The 18,643-nt window shown below is 39.8% G+C and overlaps 1 protein-coding gene across 1 annotated transcript in view; it reads right to left on the bottom strand.

The window, feature by feature from the left end:
• KCNH5 (potassium voltage-gated channel subfamily H member 5) overlaps positions 1-18,643 on the bottom strand; it is a 359,954-nt gene that overhangs the window by 108,553 nt on the left and 232,758 nt on the right. Inside the window, exon 8 of the mRNA XM_075531693.1 lies at positions 3,441-3,640. Coding sequence (XP_075387808.1) covers positions 3,441-3,640 — 200 coding nt within the window. The remainder of the gene's footprint in view (positions 1-3,440; positions 3,641-18,643) is intronic.

The following is an 18,643-nucleotide window of genomic DNA, read 5'->3' as shown; positions in this document are numbered from 1 at the left end:
CTAACACTAAGGTTTCCTCGCTCAGTTAAGGAGAAATTCGTGTTTAGCTCTTTATAAACATGCCAATTTCTTTGGACGACTACAGTTCATTTTAATATTCATCTCACCATTTTATTCTCCTATAACTATGTTTTGCCTGAATAGTCTAATAACTAGAAGCAAATTTCTTTCTCTTTTAAAAAAATCATTTTATTGGGGCTCTTACAGCCCTTATCACATATGTGCATCCATATGTGAATCCATTGTGTCAAGCACATTTGTACATATGTTGCCATCATCATTTTAAAACATTTTCTTTCTGCTTGAGCCTCATTTTCCTCATCGCCCTAACATGAACCCTTGATAACTTACAATTTTTTTCATGTCTTACACTGACTGCCGTCTTCCTTCACCCACTTTTCTGATGCCCGTCCCCCTGGTAGGGGGTAGATCATTGTGTTCCCCCTTTCTCCTCCCACCTTCTCCTTCCCCTCCTGGTATCCCAACTCTCATTATTGGTGCTGAGGGGTTAATCTGTCCTGGATTCCCTATGTTTCCAGCTCTTATATGTACCCTTGTACATGGTCTCGTCTAGCCAGATTTGTAAGGTAGAATTGGATAGTGTGTGCAGGGGTGGGGAAGCATTACAGAACTAGAGGAAAGTTGTAGGTTTCACTGGTGCTATACTGCACCCTGACAGGCGTGTCTCTTCCTTGCGACCCTTTTGTAAGGGGATGTCCAATCATCTACAGATGGACTGTGGGTTTCCACTCCATACTCCCCCTCATTCACATTGGTATGATTTTTTTGTTCTGGGTCTTTGATGCCTGATACCTGATCCCATCAACACCTCTTATCACAGATGGTGTGCTTGCTCCATGTGGGCTTTGTTGGAAAGCAAATAATTAACAATCAAACAGACTAACAAGCAAACACTGTGGTAAACTGTATCCACTGTTATTGAGTCAATTCCAGTAAGAGATCCAGAAATTGTGCCGTGCTATATGATATGTGCACTCTGGGCCAGGGATAGTCCACACACGGATGAACTCCCACATACAATACTGCTGTATTACAACCCGACTACATCAGGAGTCAGAGAAGACCTGAAGAAGCTAGTCAGCTCCACTTGGAATGCGCATAATGTCTGGAGATATTCATAACTAAAAAGGACAAAGAACTTACTGGATATGTAGCATAAACCCTTGATCCAAGCTCCTTAGGACTACATTATTTTACCGATATTTCCTGTCACCTATTATGAAATTCCTTTGTAATTTGTGGGAGGGGAAGATCTGGCTGAGATTAGAATTGCCCCTGAAGGGAATTGCCTTTTCATGTCAGTTTCATGTAATGTGGAGTCAAAGGACATGCTGTGGCTGAAGATTTGTATGGTTGTCATCATCGTCATCATGAGGAAGATTTTGTTTCTTCTTTGGAACCTCGCTCCATTAACCATATACTACTGGTCTGAGTTTATCTAAATCCAATTACATGGAAATGTACTTTCTTCTTTTCCCTTCTGTGGTGATGCTTCCGTTTTCAGTGATCATTTAGAAGGAAGGTTCATACTTCCCCTGTAAATATGGTGAAAGAAGTGATCCTACAGCTCCATTAGAACTTTATTTAAGACTTTTCTCCCACAGTTCTTACATGCTATGTCTATGTCCTATTTCTCCCTTCCCTACCACCTCTTAACACTGCTTGCTCTTGTTTCACGAAGCATCTCTAATCCAACAGTGACTTTGCACATTGGGTCTCTCTTCAACATTGAAGCACATTTGTGGCCCAAGTCCACTGAATCACATTTTATAAGAAACCGTAAAAAAATAAACAAACAAAAATACAATTGTGGAAAAATAGTAAGGTGGATCAAGCGCTGATTGGTTATCATATGAAATACTAATCACTAAAAATGATATTCTCCACTGCTACTTTTAAAGTAAAATAGTTTAAGATCTTTTTTTTCTAAAACTCTTGTTTGAAAGTAACATTTGTCATCCCCTATATATAATGTGGTACAGCTTAGTGTAGGAAGTGAGATTTTTTTAATGTGGTTTTATTTATTGTGAGAAGGACATTGAGTTCTCTATTGCCCCAAATAAGAATTATAGAAGGGAAAAAATCAAAGTTTTCATGAAAAGGAAAAAATAGAGATGTCAGATAAATTAAGAGGAAGGTATTCACTTTATACATGTGTGTAATGCAAAGGGACATTTTAAAAACAACACCCATTCTTTCCTTTATGGAACATGAAACAGAGGAAGGAGAAATTTAAGTAGAAGATCGCATAGGAAGGTATGTGAGTATTCATTTTTAAATGGATTCTTTTAAAATTCTACTTGGAAAAAGGTTAAAGGAGAAATCAAGATTGATATCCTAAAGGAGTAATAACATTATATTTTGAGATATGGGGGAATATAGGAAATAACTATGGGTGGCAATGAGAATATTATAGTAAAATTGAGTCATGATCTTTATTCAGGAACTGCACATTCTAAGTTGAGTGTGATGACTAGTACTAAGTGATAATTAGCAGTTGAGTGATTTGCACCTTCTTAGAATTCAATAAATGTGATTTATTGATGCACCACTTATGAAGTAAAGGGTATCATTTATGAAGCAGTTTTACAATCATCTGTGAGTGGGAAAGCTCCCCGTGCAAAGGTAAGGCAGAGGATCTTACTAGTAGGGCTGCAGTGCATGCCTGCAAGCATTCCAAGCAAAACACTGGAAATCTGTCTCTGCAGTGTGTCAGGAGCTCGGAGAAGTTATCTTAGCCTTAGTTGGATCAAGGTGCCTTCAAAAAAGAATCAAATCAGGAATGGTTTCAAGGGCATCCACTGGAGCAATTAAAATTAAGGCAGATAAATGAGCTCGGGGAGTTGTAAGCATTCTTTTGGGTAGGGGGGATTCCCAAAGGACTCAATGTGATAGATTTGCTCAGAGGCAAACACAGAGGCTTAGTAGGAAGACGTCTTAAGAAAACTGAAAAATGCATTCATGAGACAAGGGCCCGAAAAGCTGTGACAAGGAGGGGTCTCTTCCAGTATCACAGCAGCGCACCTGCACATTCCTCCAGAGGAGGCCGACTAGGCCCCAAGGACTTGCACTGGGAAATAGTACCCATCTACCCAACCACCTTAAACTTGCCCCCTCAGACTTCTCTCTGTCTACAAAACTCAAAGAACATTAAGAAGGAGCATCATTTGAGTTTGCTCAAGGATGTCACCTCTTGAGATGGTACCAATTCAAAACCACAGAATTTGAGGGAGAAAGTTACTCAACCTTCAGTAGTGTAGAGACCTAGATGAAAGGTATCTTAAGAAAAAAGTTTCACATTTTGAAATTTTTTAGTTTAATAGTAGTTTGCATGATTTTCTAGTGAAAACTTTTGATTTACCCGCAAAAATGAAGACCCTTTTGAAACAGGAATTAAATAAATAAGTGGCAATTCATACCTTCTCTGTGTCAATGCCTTTTGACATGGACCACGTTGAGACAATATAATCCATTACGCGCTCACTGAGGCCTTTTGGGACCTGATAGAGTTTCAGAAAGTCCCGTACATTATTCAGCATCTCATGGTACCGGTTGGTGTTGGCATACATTTGCTGGAAAATCGTAGTAACATTTCCAAATATAGTTGCATATAGAAGAGCTGAAAGAGAAGAAATTATTAAAATATAACAAAAAATCCCAGGAAGAAGGGAAATATACAGTCATTGGCAAATCAGCAAATGATTTCTGAGAGTAAGTCGGTGAGCTTGCTTCAATTTAGTCAATGAGGTAAAACTTGAAAATGGTTCAAATGACTCATGTGATCGCTACTGTGACTTTTTTTCACCGAAGCAGTCTAAATCTTTGATTAAAGATTCTCTCCAATATTTTTCTCTTTAAGGAAGCCTAATCTATTTACATTTACAGGGACTGATGATCCAATATAGAAATGTTTGCCCCTTGCTTGCTGGTGCCAATCATCGGTCATTTCCCTGCTTGTAAAGATTTTTGACAAAACCTGAGAAGTACAAGGAAAAAGAAACAAACAATCCCTCACTGCCGCGGAGTCAGTGCTGACTCAGGGCGACCCCTTGTGCGTTACAGTTCAAAGACTGTAACTATGCACTGCAGTAGAAAGCTCAGTCTCCTGTGGAGCTACTGGTGGATTTGGACTGCTGACCACGTGGATCAACCCAACTTGTAACCAGTAAATCAGTGAGCTGGCCCCAATATAGTCAATATGGCAAAACTTGAAAAGGGGTCATATGATTTGTATGACCCTAGGGCTCTTTGAAATATAAAGGATGGATATAAATTAAAATGATTTACTTTTAGAAGATTCTGGAGATAAACGGGATTGAAATTAACAGCTAAAATAAAGTCTCACGAATGCCTGGGAATTCTAATTATTAAATTCATACCGGTTTCTCAGTGATTATAGCTTCTTGATAATCAACCAACCACCAACCAAACTCATTTGCCATACAGTCTATGCCAACGCATAGGGACCACATATGGCGGGGCAGAGCTGCCCACGTGAGTTTCTAAGACGGTGACTGTGAACTCATTGTACTCATTGCTCAAGTCGCCATTATCTGTCGGTTTGTCAGACAGCAATGGCTTGTGGACTATTGTGATGCTGGAAGTGACGTCACTGCCATTTCAAATTCTAGCAAGTGAATAGGTTTCAGCAGTTTCCACACTAAGAACAGACAACTAAGAAGGACTCAGCACCCCATTGGGGGGGGTGCCTGTTGAAATCCTTATGCATAGCTTTGAAACCATGTCGGATACTGAAGGCCTAATGAATGGAAGCAGAAGATGGTCAGAGAGAGTGCTGGGGGGGGGGGGGGATGGGCCCATTGTGAGCACGCACTCCAAATGTGACCGAGCAGGGACAACTTCCTCAGAAGGAGCCAGCCAGAATGACCTGAGTAGGTTAAAGGCTGGGGGAGTGAGGACTTCAGGTTCTTCATCTGTTGATGGGACATGACTCGGGGCAGGAGAAACACTGGCAAAAATCTGCTAAAGATTTCATTTCGATTTGGAATATGTGAACTATGAATCTGGGAAACTGTGAAGAGGTCAAAAATGAAATTGAACAGATAAAGAACATTATCTTAAGCATTAGTGAGATGAAGTGCTACTGGCCATTGTTAATCAGTAAATAACATGATTTACTACTCTGTGAATGCCACAATCAAGAGAAATGATGTGGCATTCATGGCCAAATAGGACATGGCAAAATCAATCATGAAGTACAATGCTGTCTGTGATAGGATTATATCTATCTGCCTTAAAGGAAATCCAATCAGTACGACGCTTATTTAAATTTATGCACCAACCACAAAAGCTAGTGATGAAGAAGTTCAAGATTCTACCAATGGCTCAGTTGGAAATTGATCAGACATGCAATCCAGCTGCATTAACAGTTCGCAGTGATTGAAATGCAAAATTGGAAACAAAAAGAAAGGAGAAGGCGTTTTAAAACAGTACCTTGCTAATAGAAATGGTGCTGGAGGTCATGACAGAATTTTGCAAGAACAATGACTTTTTTATATCAATATCTTTTTTCAAGAGAAGTGATGGAGAAGCCCAATATTAGCAGCTGAAACCATTTTAGAGGGCAACTGTGGAACACACCGTCAATTGTTCATATGTAATTTCAGGTTAAAGCTAAAGAAGATTGCTTCAATAAGTTCAGGAGAGACAAAATATGACCCTGAATCTTTCCCACCTAAATTTGTAGAACATGTCAAGAAATGGTTACACATATGAAACATTAATGATAGAAGACCTGATGAGCTGTGTGAGGGCACCAAGAGCATTCATAAATAAAACATCATTCATAAATTAAACAAAGGATCATTGAAAAGCCAAGAAAGAAAGAAAAGATCAACGTGGTTGTCCGAAGAGAGTCTGAAACTTGCTTTTCATTGTAGGGTAGCTAAAGCAAATGGAAGAATTGATGAAGTCTAAGAGCTGAACAGAACATCTCAAAGGGCAACTCAAGAAGACAAAGTCAAATTTAATGAACTGTGTAAAGACCTGGAGCTAGAACTACAATGGAAGAACGACAGCATATCTTAAACAGAAAGGACTCAAGAAAAAAATGCAAGACTCAAGTTGCAATCTTGGAAGATTCTATGGACAAAATATTGATACCAGTGTGTGGCTACCTTAGCTAGTTCTCTGCCTCAGCTGGCAAGGCTCACTTCCTGTGAGACATCCCTGATGAGAAGCCACATGAACTTACCCTGATTCAGCTCTGAGTGCTGGAGAAGCCATGTGGAGATACCTGCCAGCACTGAGATGCTTAAACAAAAACATTCAAAGACATTCTACCCGCTGGCCTGAGATAAAATGGCTATTTGCTTGTATCATGTGAGCAAGAATCAATGATGTTGAAAGCATCCAGGACTGGAGGCCTTAGCCAAAACAAGGCTCCTTTAATCGATGGCATACCAATCGAAATGTTTCAGCAAGCTGATAAAGCACTGCCAGCACTTACTCGTCTCTGCCAAGAAATTTGGACGATACTGACTTGGCTAACTAATGGGAAGAGATCCATATTTATACCAATTTCAATAACAGGTAGCCCACTAATTCTCAAATTATAGAACAATATCATTTATATTCAAGTATATGTTTGCTAAAGATCATCCAATAATGATTGAAGCAATACATTGACAGGAAGCTGGCAAAGGTTTAGGCCGAATTCAGAAGAGGATGTAGAACAAGGGATATTGTGTTAGCCTGGTAAACTAGGGAAACAAATCCACAGAAATCATATATGCATAAGAGAGAGTTTATATAAAGGATAAGTGTACATTCAGAAAGCATCCCAACCCTGTCCAGTCCAAGCCCAGAAATCCGACTTAGCCCATATGCCTGATATCGATCTACAAAGTCCTCCTCAAACTCACAAAAGACACACAAAGACATTGAATACAGGAGGATCACAGGCTAGTGGGTAGAAGGTCTTTGAATCCAGTGGCGGAATAAGCATCTCAGTGCTGGCAGGGTCTCCACACGGCTTCTCCAGCACCCAGGGCTGCATCAGGGTAAGTCCATCTCCTCAGGGATGCCTCACAGGAAGTGAGCGTTGCCATCTGAGGCAGAGAACTAGCTAAGGCAGCCACACACTGATCCAACCATCAGAGAACAAGAGACAAGAAAATTAGAAAGGCTAGGCTCACTGAGCCATTTATCGCTCAACTCTTCAATTAATCCCACATGTATTTATGGACCAGGTTGGCACAATAAACCTGAACTTTCTCATTGCTGATGTCAGATGGATCTTGGGTCAAAGCTATTAACAGATAGAGGTTTATTTGTGGGGCTTGCAAAGCATAATGAAAGAGGTTTATTTGTATTTCATTGACTATGCCAAGGCATTAGACTGTGTCGATTATAGCCTGAAGAAGCACTGGAATTCCAGAACACTTTATTTTGCTCATGAGAAACTTGTACGTGGATCAAGAGGCAGTTGTGTGAACTGAAGAAGGGAATGTTGCATGGAATGAGAAAAGGTGTGTCTGGGTTTTAGCCTCGCATCATACCTTCATACTTATTAAATTTGCATGCTAAGCAAATAATCAGAAACACTGATTATTTATGAAGAAGAATATGGCAGTAGGATTGGAGGAAGACTTATTAATAACCTGCCTTATGCAGATGACACACCTTGCTTGCTGGAAGTGAGAAGGATTAGTGAGAATGGTTGCAACCTTCAATACGGTTTACACCTCAATGTAAAGAAAATGGAAATCCTCACCACTGGACCTCACATCATGACAAATGGAGGAAAGGTTGAAGTTGTTGAATTGCACCTTACTTGGCTCCATCGTCAGTTCTCATGGGAGCAGCAGCCAAGAGATCAAAAGACAAGGTGCATTAGGTAAAAACACGGCCCAGGACCTCTTCAGCGCACTGAAAAGCAAGGATGTTTCTTTGAGAACTAAGGTGCCTCAGACCCAAGTCGTGATTTCTCCCATTGCTTAATAAATGTGTCAAAGTTGGACACTGACTAAGGAAGAGGGAAGGAACGTGAAGCATTTGAATTGTGGGGCTCGCAAAGCATAATGAAATTACCATGGACTGACAGAAGGATAGCTTATCAGTCTTGGAAGACGTATTTATTCCCAGAGTGCTCCTTAGAAGCAGGGTGGCCCGACTGGGCCTCACATACTTTGGACATGTTGTCAAGAGAACACTCCCTGGAGGAGAGCATGCCTTGTAAAGCCAAGGGCAGCAAAGAAGAGGAAGCCCCCCTAGGAGATGAATTAACACAAGGGCTCAGGCAGGGGAGCGGGGGTGAGGACGGTGCCAGACGGAGGCAGTGATCCGTTCTGTTGGTCACAGAGTGGCTGTGGACCAGAACCAACTTGATGGCACCTAACAACAACAGTAAACAGGACAACCACTGACAAGAGTAGAGAGCCCTGCCTTTCTCCTGAGGAATGGCTGGTGAGCCTTTGGTAGCAGTTGCCACTGCTACCAAACTGGACCTTAATATAATCGTTATAAATGAGAATGAAGTCAATGTGTTTACCATGGTTATTCACATATGAAAACATATCATTAGGACTGGGTTTTTTTTAATACACGTGCGTCTACTCCAAGGAGTCCTGGTTGCAGTCGGGTAAGTTTTGGGATGCTAACTAACCACAAGGCCAATGGATCAAGTAATCTTATTTGTGTCTGAACTGAATAGAACTGGAAAATAACAACAGAAACAATTGCCAGCATACTGGAGATCTCAGTTGTTTTGGCTTACAGTATTTTGACTGAAAAATTTAAGTTGGGTAACTTTACACTCAATGGCTGCCAACATTGTTGTGGCCCAGATCAGCTACTGGCAAGATCTGAGCTTTCAATGAAAATTGTAAACAGGTAGGCTCAAGATTCTGACACATTTCTTCAAAATTTATAACAGGAGATAAATTTATAACATGTTAGAAAATCATACTTTCCCAGTATGATCCTAAAGACAAACCACAATCCAAGCAATGGCTACCAAGAGGTGGAAATAGTCCAGTCAAAGCAAAGACAAAACAGTCCAGAGCAAAGGTCCTGACAAGAGTATTTTGAGATGCTCAAAATTTTTCACTTGTTGACATTCTAGAGTAGCAAATAATGGAAACACCTAGTTATAATGAGAGTGTTTGAAACAGTTAACCGAATCTTTACTAGAAACATGCTGCATAAATCTTCACCTTTCCACATGGCAATGGTTCTGTTCATACCATTTCATCAAAAGGTCAATGTTTTAAAAGAATTTCTATTGCAAATCATTAGAGTCCTGCCTTGGTTCTTTTTATTTATTTTCTACTTGTACTCTTAAAATATCTTAAAAGAGTGTCCATATTTTTAATTAATAATATAAAATAAACTTATTGACATGATTAAATTCCCAAGAACCGCATCTCTTAAGGTCTGAACTAAATGGCTGGCATCATCAAGTACAAAATATCTTCAAGTTAACAGAGCTTATGTTGAGAAATTAAGTTTATAAATCTTATTGTTTTCTTTTAATTCCATTTTTCCATGAAGTTTTTGAAAGCCTGATATATTAAGAAGACAACTGAACAAAGTAATGGGAAAAATTAATGAAAAAACACATAAAATGGAATTCTAAATATTCAGAAAAGAGATAAGCATAATTTATTTTTTTACAGTTTAATGAAATGATGCTGGAATCAGATTTATAAATAGTACCCAGCTGTTATAGATTGCCAATAAATACTACAGAACTGCCTATTATTTTGACAAGCATAAATTGTTTGGCTCCCTAAAATGCTTGGAATATGCAACATTTGTCAACGTGCCTTTTAGTTTAACAAAGTGCCACACATTCCGTCCTCTTGGTTACAGTAAATAGATGCACAAAAATACACTGTACTCATATGAAAGCGTAAGTGCTATACTATGAGGAAAATGTTCAATATATTAGAAGTTTGTAGCATGGATGAATGAAAGATGCAATCAACAGCTCATTCAGTTATGCAGATTACAAAGACTCGCTTATGCCTTCCATTTGTTCTCATGAATGTTGTGTTAAATACTGGGTCTCTGTGACTAAACAGACTGCAATGTACCATAAGAGATTTCCATAAATGTGTTGTAATACATACTTTTGTTTATAATTTTATAAAAATGTGTCACATGTATGATTGCTGTTAGCGCAATCCATTTGACCCCTCTGATAGTTGTTTGGTGTCAATTTGGCTGGGTCAAAATTTTCAGTAGTTTGGCACTTAAAGCCGCTCCCATAAGTCTGCTGACATCTTGATGGGGGTGTGGTCTTTTCATATCTATAAATAGATGCTTTGGAGAACTGGCTTCTCTTCTCTTTCCCGCCTGCTGGCCTGGATACTGATTCTGGTTCCTTGGGACTTAAGCCTACCACAGGAGCGGTAGATGGCCTACCATATTACCAGTCTGAGAGCAATTTGACTCTACTTCCAGTGGCCTGCAGTTCTTTCTTCTAGCCTCCTGTTATCTCCCCGCACCACAAATGAGTCAGGAAGAGGCTAAAGCTTAACATCTGACCCCTGATTTGAGCTGGACTGGACCAGCTGCTTCAGGGCTCTGTAGGCGATTTGGGGGATATAAATTTCTTTAGTAAGTATATATGAGAGTTACTGGTTTTGAGTTTGTAGAAAACTTAAGCCTAATGCAGCCTGCAACTCCATGGACAATGGAACAAAATGTTGTCCAGAACTATTGCAGTCCCACGATCATTTGCAGATCAGACCCTTATGACCCCCTGGGTCTTGGTAGATGTTTCCATGTGTATTCCTAGACCTTTATTCTTTTAACTTTCTCACCTGAAAGCTTTGCGGAAACCTTTTTGGTATCATAGACACTCTACAGCTACCCATAACGGACAGAGATGGCTGCAGTTTTGAGGCACGTTGACCAAGAACTTAACCCATGTTTCTGGCAAGGAAGGTGATTATTCTACCACTAAATCGTCACATTCCCTAAGTCACATGTATATATTTGAATTACATGGGTATACTTTTAGAAAAGAGAAACTACTTCTTTAAAATATTTTCAATATTTAATACTAGAAGGCATTTCCCCAAAAAATGACAGTCAGTGTCCCATGTCATGCAATGATATTGATGCGCATTGAAACATAAGCTCTTTGAAGAAATGGGGACATTTTTAATGAGAGACCCCAGGGCATGGCACAAAATTATGACAAGTAGTATAAATACAAACTATCTACATGCTGTCAGCCCCCAAAATAATACCATTTGTCTGACTTCTCCCCTAAATTATAGGCATAAGTACCTCCCTTTTTAAAATAGCTATTTCCATATAATTTAAAAACAACTAAATTTATTTACAAAACCTTGCACATGTACCAAGAGGCACTATGCAAACAAAACAAGAGAATTCTTCATGGTGTAAAGTCAGAAAAGGTGTCTGCCAAGATCGTTTGCTTTTGCCAGACTTTTCCATCTACGTCCTGGGCGAATAAGCTGGGAAGCTGGACTGTCTACAGAAGAAAACTGCATCGTGAAAGAAAGGTGTATTATTAACCTTTAGCATGCAGATGGCACAACCTTGCCTGCTGAAAAACCTGGAAACTCTTGCTAATGAAGATCCTGCCCTCCAGCCTCAGTGTCAAGAAACCCTAAGTCAGCACAGCAGGGAACCCATAGATAGCATCACAATAAAGGGAGAAATGACTGAAGTTGTCAACCACTTCATTTTGCCTGGACCCACAAACTGCCCGTGAAGGCAGCGGGTAAGAAACCAATGGACAAATTGTACTAGAGAAATCTGCTTCATAACCTCGTTAACATCTTGAAGAGCAACGCTTTGAGGGTTCAGGTGAACCTAACCCAAACCACAGTGCCTCCCATCACCTCACGTGGGAGCTGGACGATACATAAGGAAGACTTCAAAGTCGCTGATGGATTTGAACTACGCTGCTGGTGAGGAATCTGGAAAGCACCATGGATTACCAAACAAATCTATCTTGAAAAAAATACAACCAGAATGTTCTTTAGAAAGGAGGAGGATGAGACTTCATATCACATCTTTTGGGCATGTAATCAGGAGACCAGTTCCTGGTAAAGAACAATATGCTTGGTAAAGAGGAAGAATCCCCAAGAAATTGATACAGTGGTTGCAACAATCGGTGCAAACAAAGTGATTGTGAGGATGGCCCAGAACTGGGCTTTGTTCTGTCACTCAGAGGGTCACGGTGAATCAGAACTGAACTTCAGAACAACAGCAGGATTAACTCCACAACAGCCAAGTGCACTTTCATTCAGTAAATGGTACAGCCATGTACCAGGTTGCTAAACTAAACACCATTCTCAATTTACTCTCCAGTTCACTCACCAAGTTTCTGTTGGCTCTGCCTTCAAAATACCGCCTTAATTCAATCTATATCTATGAGCAAGCAAGCTTAGCTCGTCTTCATGAGTAAATGCTTTGCCACTAAGTAGCTCTGTGATTTGGGCCAGTCCCTCGATCCCTGAAGACCTCTATGGCCTCACTTGTAATCTGAGAATGACACAGACTTAAATCAGAAAACCCCTATGAAAAAGTTGAGAGTGCAATGGAGAGTAGGCATTCATGAAAGACAGACACGATCTCTAATCTCGAGCAATACGCATTACTTTCTAGAGCTCTGTAATAGTTTTTGTTTCAGAACACATTCCTAAAGCAAGTTATTTCATTCTTCATAGTTAAACACATATTTTAAGAACACATATTTTAGGTATATAAATTTTTTTAAGCAAAAGGAAAGAAATTTATTGGAGCCCCTATGGGAAACCCTCTAGAGGCCCGGCATACCCTACTGTGTAGGCATATGCGGCAAAGGGTTACACCATTCGCTGCAACCCCGTGTCCCAGAGGGAGTCCCATTGAGTAGAGCCCCAAAGCCCCAGGACTGGTTGGGGGTGGGGATGTCATAAAGAAATTTTTATTTCTCCACTAGTTAAAAGACGCTTTGGTGGCTCATGGTTAAGCATTGGGCTGCTAACAGCAAGGTCCACAGTTTGAAGCCACCAGAGGCTCCATGGGAGAAAGATGGGGCTTTCTACTCCCATAAAAATGTACAGTCTCAGAAACTCACAGGGGGTACTTTTACCCTGCCTATCGGGTCACTCAGAGTTGGCATTGGCTCGATGGCAGGGAGAGTACACCCTAGCTCAAGTTGTACCAATTCACTTATAGATTAATGATGTTTATTTTTTAGATTTTTGGTCTGTTTTCTATCACATTCAACATTACTGTTCCTCATTATCTTCCTTTTATTAATCTTGGAAAGTGAGCATTGAGCTTAAATATAAAATATTGGTATGAGAATATAAGTAAGGTAACCCTGAAGGCCATGTAGCTGCTTAAGTCATTTCCTTTTCTATTTCTATTCCCCAAAGTCCACCTTTCATAATATATTTAAGATGTGAAGGCAAATGTTTATCCATCTTTGGTTGCCTGTGAAGAAAAAGACTTGCGTGAACATATAAAGTGGCGCTAGTAGACCTCGGAGTAACAGGAAGATGTTCATCTTCAACCATCGCCCTCCTCTAGTTCCCGAGCCTCCAGCTCTTTCATACTGGCTTTCCAGTCCTCTGGGTTCCCTGGGGCAGTGACCTATATGTATGTAGGACTCCCTCTAGGTCTCCATTTATAGGCTAAACAATTTCAATTTTTCACTCTTCACTTCCATCTACGCTTCATTCCATCTAGGACATGAACTATGTCAATGATGCTGTTATAAATTTATCTCATTAATCACTTTAGGTTAATTTTTAAATGTGGGAAATTTTTAATATACTATATGTGTTAGGCTGTGCTGGCTAAAGAAACAAAACTCAAACCAACCGGACACCCCTGGCTGAGGGGCTGTGGGGAGGAGATGAACCAGGCAGGGTGCAGGGTAGCAACAATGAAACATAACTTTCCTCTAGTTCTTAAATGCTTCTTCCCCCCCACTATCATGATCTCAATTCTACCTTGCAAATCTGGCTAGACCAGAGGATATACACTGGTACAGATAGCATTTAGAAACACAGGGAATCCAGGATACATGACTCCTCCAGGACCAGTGATGAGAGTGGCGATGCCTGGAGGGTGGAGAGAATGTGGGGTAGAAAGGGGGAACTGATTACAGGAATCTACACATAGCCTCCTCCCTGGGGGAGGGACAGCAGAAAAGAGGGCAGGGAGAGACATTAGACAGTGTAATATATGACAAAATAATAATAATATATGAATGATGAAGGGTTCGTGAGGTAGGGGGGAGTGGGGAGGGAGGGGGAAATAAGCAGCAGATATTAAGGGCTCAATAGAAGGCAAAAGTTTTGAGAATGATGATGGCAACAAATGTACATATGTTTTTGACACAATGGATGTGTGTATGGATTGTGATAAGAATTGCATGCACCCCCCAATAAAATGATTTACAGAGAAAAGAAATAAAACTCGTGATGCTCGTATGTGTACAAGCAAGAGCTTCCTGTCAAGAAGGCATTCTAGACTAGTGCAATTCAAGTCCACACATTGGGTGCAAACCAGGATCCTCTTCAGAATCGTGAAACTGCAGGCCAATGACACAGAAGGTGAGGCAGGAAGCTCAGAGATCACAGGCCAATGTGTGCAGAGTTGACAGATTCCAAGGTTGGTTGAAATATGCCAGGGTGTCAACAGTTCTCAAGGTTTTGTGGTCCTCAGGGGGCTGTGCCATGAGTCTGTTAGAGTCCCACAAAGCAGGAAAGTGAAGAAGGAAGTTCCCAGTTTCTCCCTTACAAGAAAGTCACACACCTAAAGAAGGCATCATCTGGCTGTGGCCTGATTGACAGGTTGGATTCCACCCCTACAATTGCACACAAGTTCAAGTTGACATAAAAATCTGGCTACCACACTGTCCCTCTCATGGATGTTTGATTTTTGAGAGAGGGATTTCATCTAACACATAAATTAGTGAAATATAATCAATTATTATTTGAGTGTAGTAGGCCAAGAAGGGGCCATTTCACAACTAATCAAATGATAGTTTTGAATAGATATAAACTAATTAAAGGTTGTTTAATTACCATAACAAACTTCATAAAATATCTCAGTGATTACATAGTAATAGTATTGGTGCTATTTTCTGTATATCATTTTTATTCATATGTTTGAAAGGAACTTGTATGTCACTAAAGACTCCAAGTCAATTTCAGTTTTGCATTTTCTGCTTTTTTTTTTAACCACTCAGACCAAAATTTAGGACCAAAAGGTAAAACATCTGAAGGATTTGGTTATTTTTTTTAGGGTTGTAGCCCTTCACTCTCTTATTTATTAAAGTGTATTTTGGTTTATAAAGAAGCATATTTTATATTGTTACACAGCCCATCTCAACAAATGAAATCAGTAATTATATCTCACTAAATCCTCCACAAATGTGATTCTGTTTCCTTTTTCCCCCTCCTATCTTACCTCCTTCCCTCTGTATATTTCTACCCATTCTACTCTCTTGTTCCTACGCCCACCCTCCCATGCCTTCCCCAGCTTCTTTGTACATATGTTTTCTATATACCTTAAATGGCTATCTACTTTGGAAGAATAAATTATGAACATCTAGTAACCATTTACTAATGCAATATCAAGATTAAATAAAATGATAACTTTCATTCAAAACAATAAATTAAAGTAAAATCAAAGAATCAAAGGCTCAAGATAACTTCAGCCCCACTTTGTCCTTCTATGATTTTTTTAACTAAATAATTCCATTTCATTATTCTCATTAATCTAGCAATGATTTAGATTTGTAATAATATTAGTACACTCACCAAGCAAGTGTTATAATTTTGATAAGAGGCTAGCTGGGCAATATAGAACAATGCCTTTGAAAATAAAGGAACAATAATGATATACAAGTACTAAGCTCATCACTACAGTCTAATGCGTTTGCTGAGAATCAAACAGTAGTTCCAAAAATGTGCAAGTTTCAAGGCCATAAGAGGCACCACTCTCGATTGCCTTCTCACAGAACCTACCTGATGGCCTACAATAACCACTTCCTTGTGCTAATTGATAGAAAGAATAACTTACTAGAAGTATATTGAAGGGAGCTCTGTTAGGTACTGGGAGAACAAAGAGGCTTCTACTCTCCCAAAGAGCTTCCTTTTCAGAACCCCACAGGGGCAGTTTACCCTGGCCTCTGGGGTCCCTGCTGAGTCAGAAGTGGTGATCATGAGTTTGAGGGGGGTTGGGTATGTTAGGCACTGGTTTGCATTTTCAAGCAAGGGCACTGCTGTTCATGCTACCCTTGGGACACTAGTCACTCAGGTTCATGTTCCTCAGCAGGTCTGACCCCTAAGTGGAAAGAAATGGAGGAAGGAGAGTAGTGGAGAACTGTGAAATCAAAGGCTAGACCGAGTGTGAGCGGGCTGGGGGTGAAAGGGCACTCAAATACTCCCTGAGGCCAAGAGTGACGCTGTTACCCTGACATTCTTCTTCAAAACTCACACTTAGTAAAACATTAATAAAACATATTTTGAATAGGAACTATTTTTTTCACTTGAGGACTTTATGCTCGGTTTTATTTTGTACCTCTAAAACTTGTCCTTTTTTTTTTCATTGATCAATTGAAAGCATACCATATTTCACAAACCATGAAACTTATGGTATGCTCTTTGGATACTTCTATTTGGTTCTCAACATGTTTTTTTGCTTTGATGTGTTTAAAGAAAACACATTTTGTCATAGCCATTTATATAAATACGCACCTTGCAACTTGATGATCCAGTATTGATAGCATAAATTGTTCCTATGTCTTTCCAATTATAAAGTGAAAACAGCTAGCTACTCCATTTATTTATAAGCCTAGTTTTATCCACTACAGGAGATTTTTTTAAAATCAGAAAATGCAGAGACCCAGAATAGTTTTACCATAGTGAATATTTGCATTTCTTTGATTTATGGATGCTCTCTATTTACTAGATGCACCTTTGAATTTTCAAGATGTTTTAGCTTCTGAATAATGAAACATGTAAACATTTCCCTAATCTTTGGCACTAGATTATGAAAAGAAACAATAGAGTAAAATTAAAGCTCTTGTATCATAAATCTATAAAAGAGATGATACTATTAAATGTAAAATCATTAAATGTAATATTCAAGACAATATTGAAATGACTGTGGCTAATCACAAGGGTTTTTTTCATGAAAGATTAGATTGGCCAGGCAGACACACCCTCAGAGAACTTTGAAGAGCCCTCGCATTGCTCCCGATGGAACAACTAAGAGCTTCCCACGTCCTCAATAAATTGTGCCATGACCCTCAGTGCAATTTATTGATGTTGTCAGGTGCCATGAAGTTTTCTGACTCACAGAGAACCTATTATGTACGTCAGAATGAAGCACTGCCCTATCCTGTGCCAATCTCACGATTACTGTTATATGTGAGCCCATTGGTGCCCCACTGCGTCAATGCATCCTATGGAGCGCCTTCCTGCTTTACCTGCCTTTCCATTTTATCCAGCATGATAGCCTTGTCCTGGACCGCTCTCTTCTGATAACACGTCAAAAGTAGGTGAGATGAAGTTTCACTCACCACTCTCACTTTTAAGAAGCATGTTTCTAAGGCAGATTTATTTGCACTTCCGGATGTCTACATACTTTTAATTTTCTTTGTCAACACCAAATTCAAATGCATCCATCACTCTGCTCTGGGCCTCCTCATCATGTCCACTTCTCATACGCATATGAAGCAATTGCAAATAGCCTGGCCTGAATCAAAGGCACTTTCACCTTGACAGTGATACTTTTGCTCTTGAAAACTTTCACGGGCTCTTGAGCAACAGATGCGTCCAATGCCCCAGGGCCTTGGGGTTCCTTGCAGCTCCTACAAGAACATGGATGTAGATCCAAATAAAATGAAGCCTTTGACAACTTCCATCTTTTTCCCCATTTATCATGATTTTGTCTCCTGCTCCAGTGTAAGGATTTTAGTTTTCTTTTTAACATTTTATTGGGAACTCTTACATACCAGATATAATTCCAATCCATAGGTCCATTAAATCAAACAGAGTTGTATAATTGTTGGCATCATCATTTTCAATACATTTCTTCCTTCTTGAACTCCTTGATATCAGCTCCCTTTTATCATCTCCCTCCCCCACCTTACCACCCCTCTAAACCCTTACTATATATTATTATGATTGTAGGTTATTTTGCCATAACTCACACCTTCAAATGCATCCATTCACCTAAAATTCTGATGTTCATTCCCATTGAGGGGGGTTATACTGTCATCATTGCTATCAGTACCCCCTTTGCCCCACACCCCCACCTTCTTCCTGTACCCTCAGGTAACCATTGCTCCCCAAACTCAGGGGTTTATCTATCTTGGATTTCATGAACCGAAAGACCTTAATTGTGCCAATGTATACACACGGGTCTAGAAAGATTAGTGAAATAAAACTAAGGCCATAATAGTGGGAGGAGGAAATTTTAAAGAACTAGAAGATAGCTATGTGCTTCATTAATGCTTTATTGTACCCTGGATATATTATCCCTTCTATGTGGCCCTTCTGTGAGGGACTGTCCAATTGTCTTACAGGTGGGCTTTGGGTATCCACTTGGCCTATGCTCCTTCACATCAATTTGATTGCTTGTTTTGAATTTCTGATACACATTCCCA

This window comes from Tenrec ecaudatus, chromosome 14, assembly GCF_050624435.1.
Source record: "Tenrec ecaudatus isolate mTenEca1 chromosome 14, mTenEca1.hap1, whole genome shotgun sequence".
Lineage (NCBI taxonomy): Eukaryota > Metazoa > Chordata > Mammalia > Afrosoricida > Tenrecidae > Tenrec > Tenrec ecaudatus.
The sequence above is the reverse complement of the archived record's forward strand: the minus strand, read 5'-3'. Positions and strand labels throughout refer to the sequence as shown.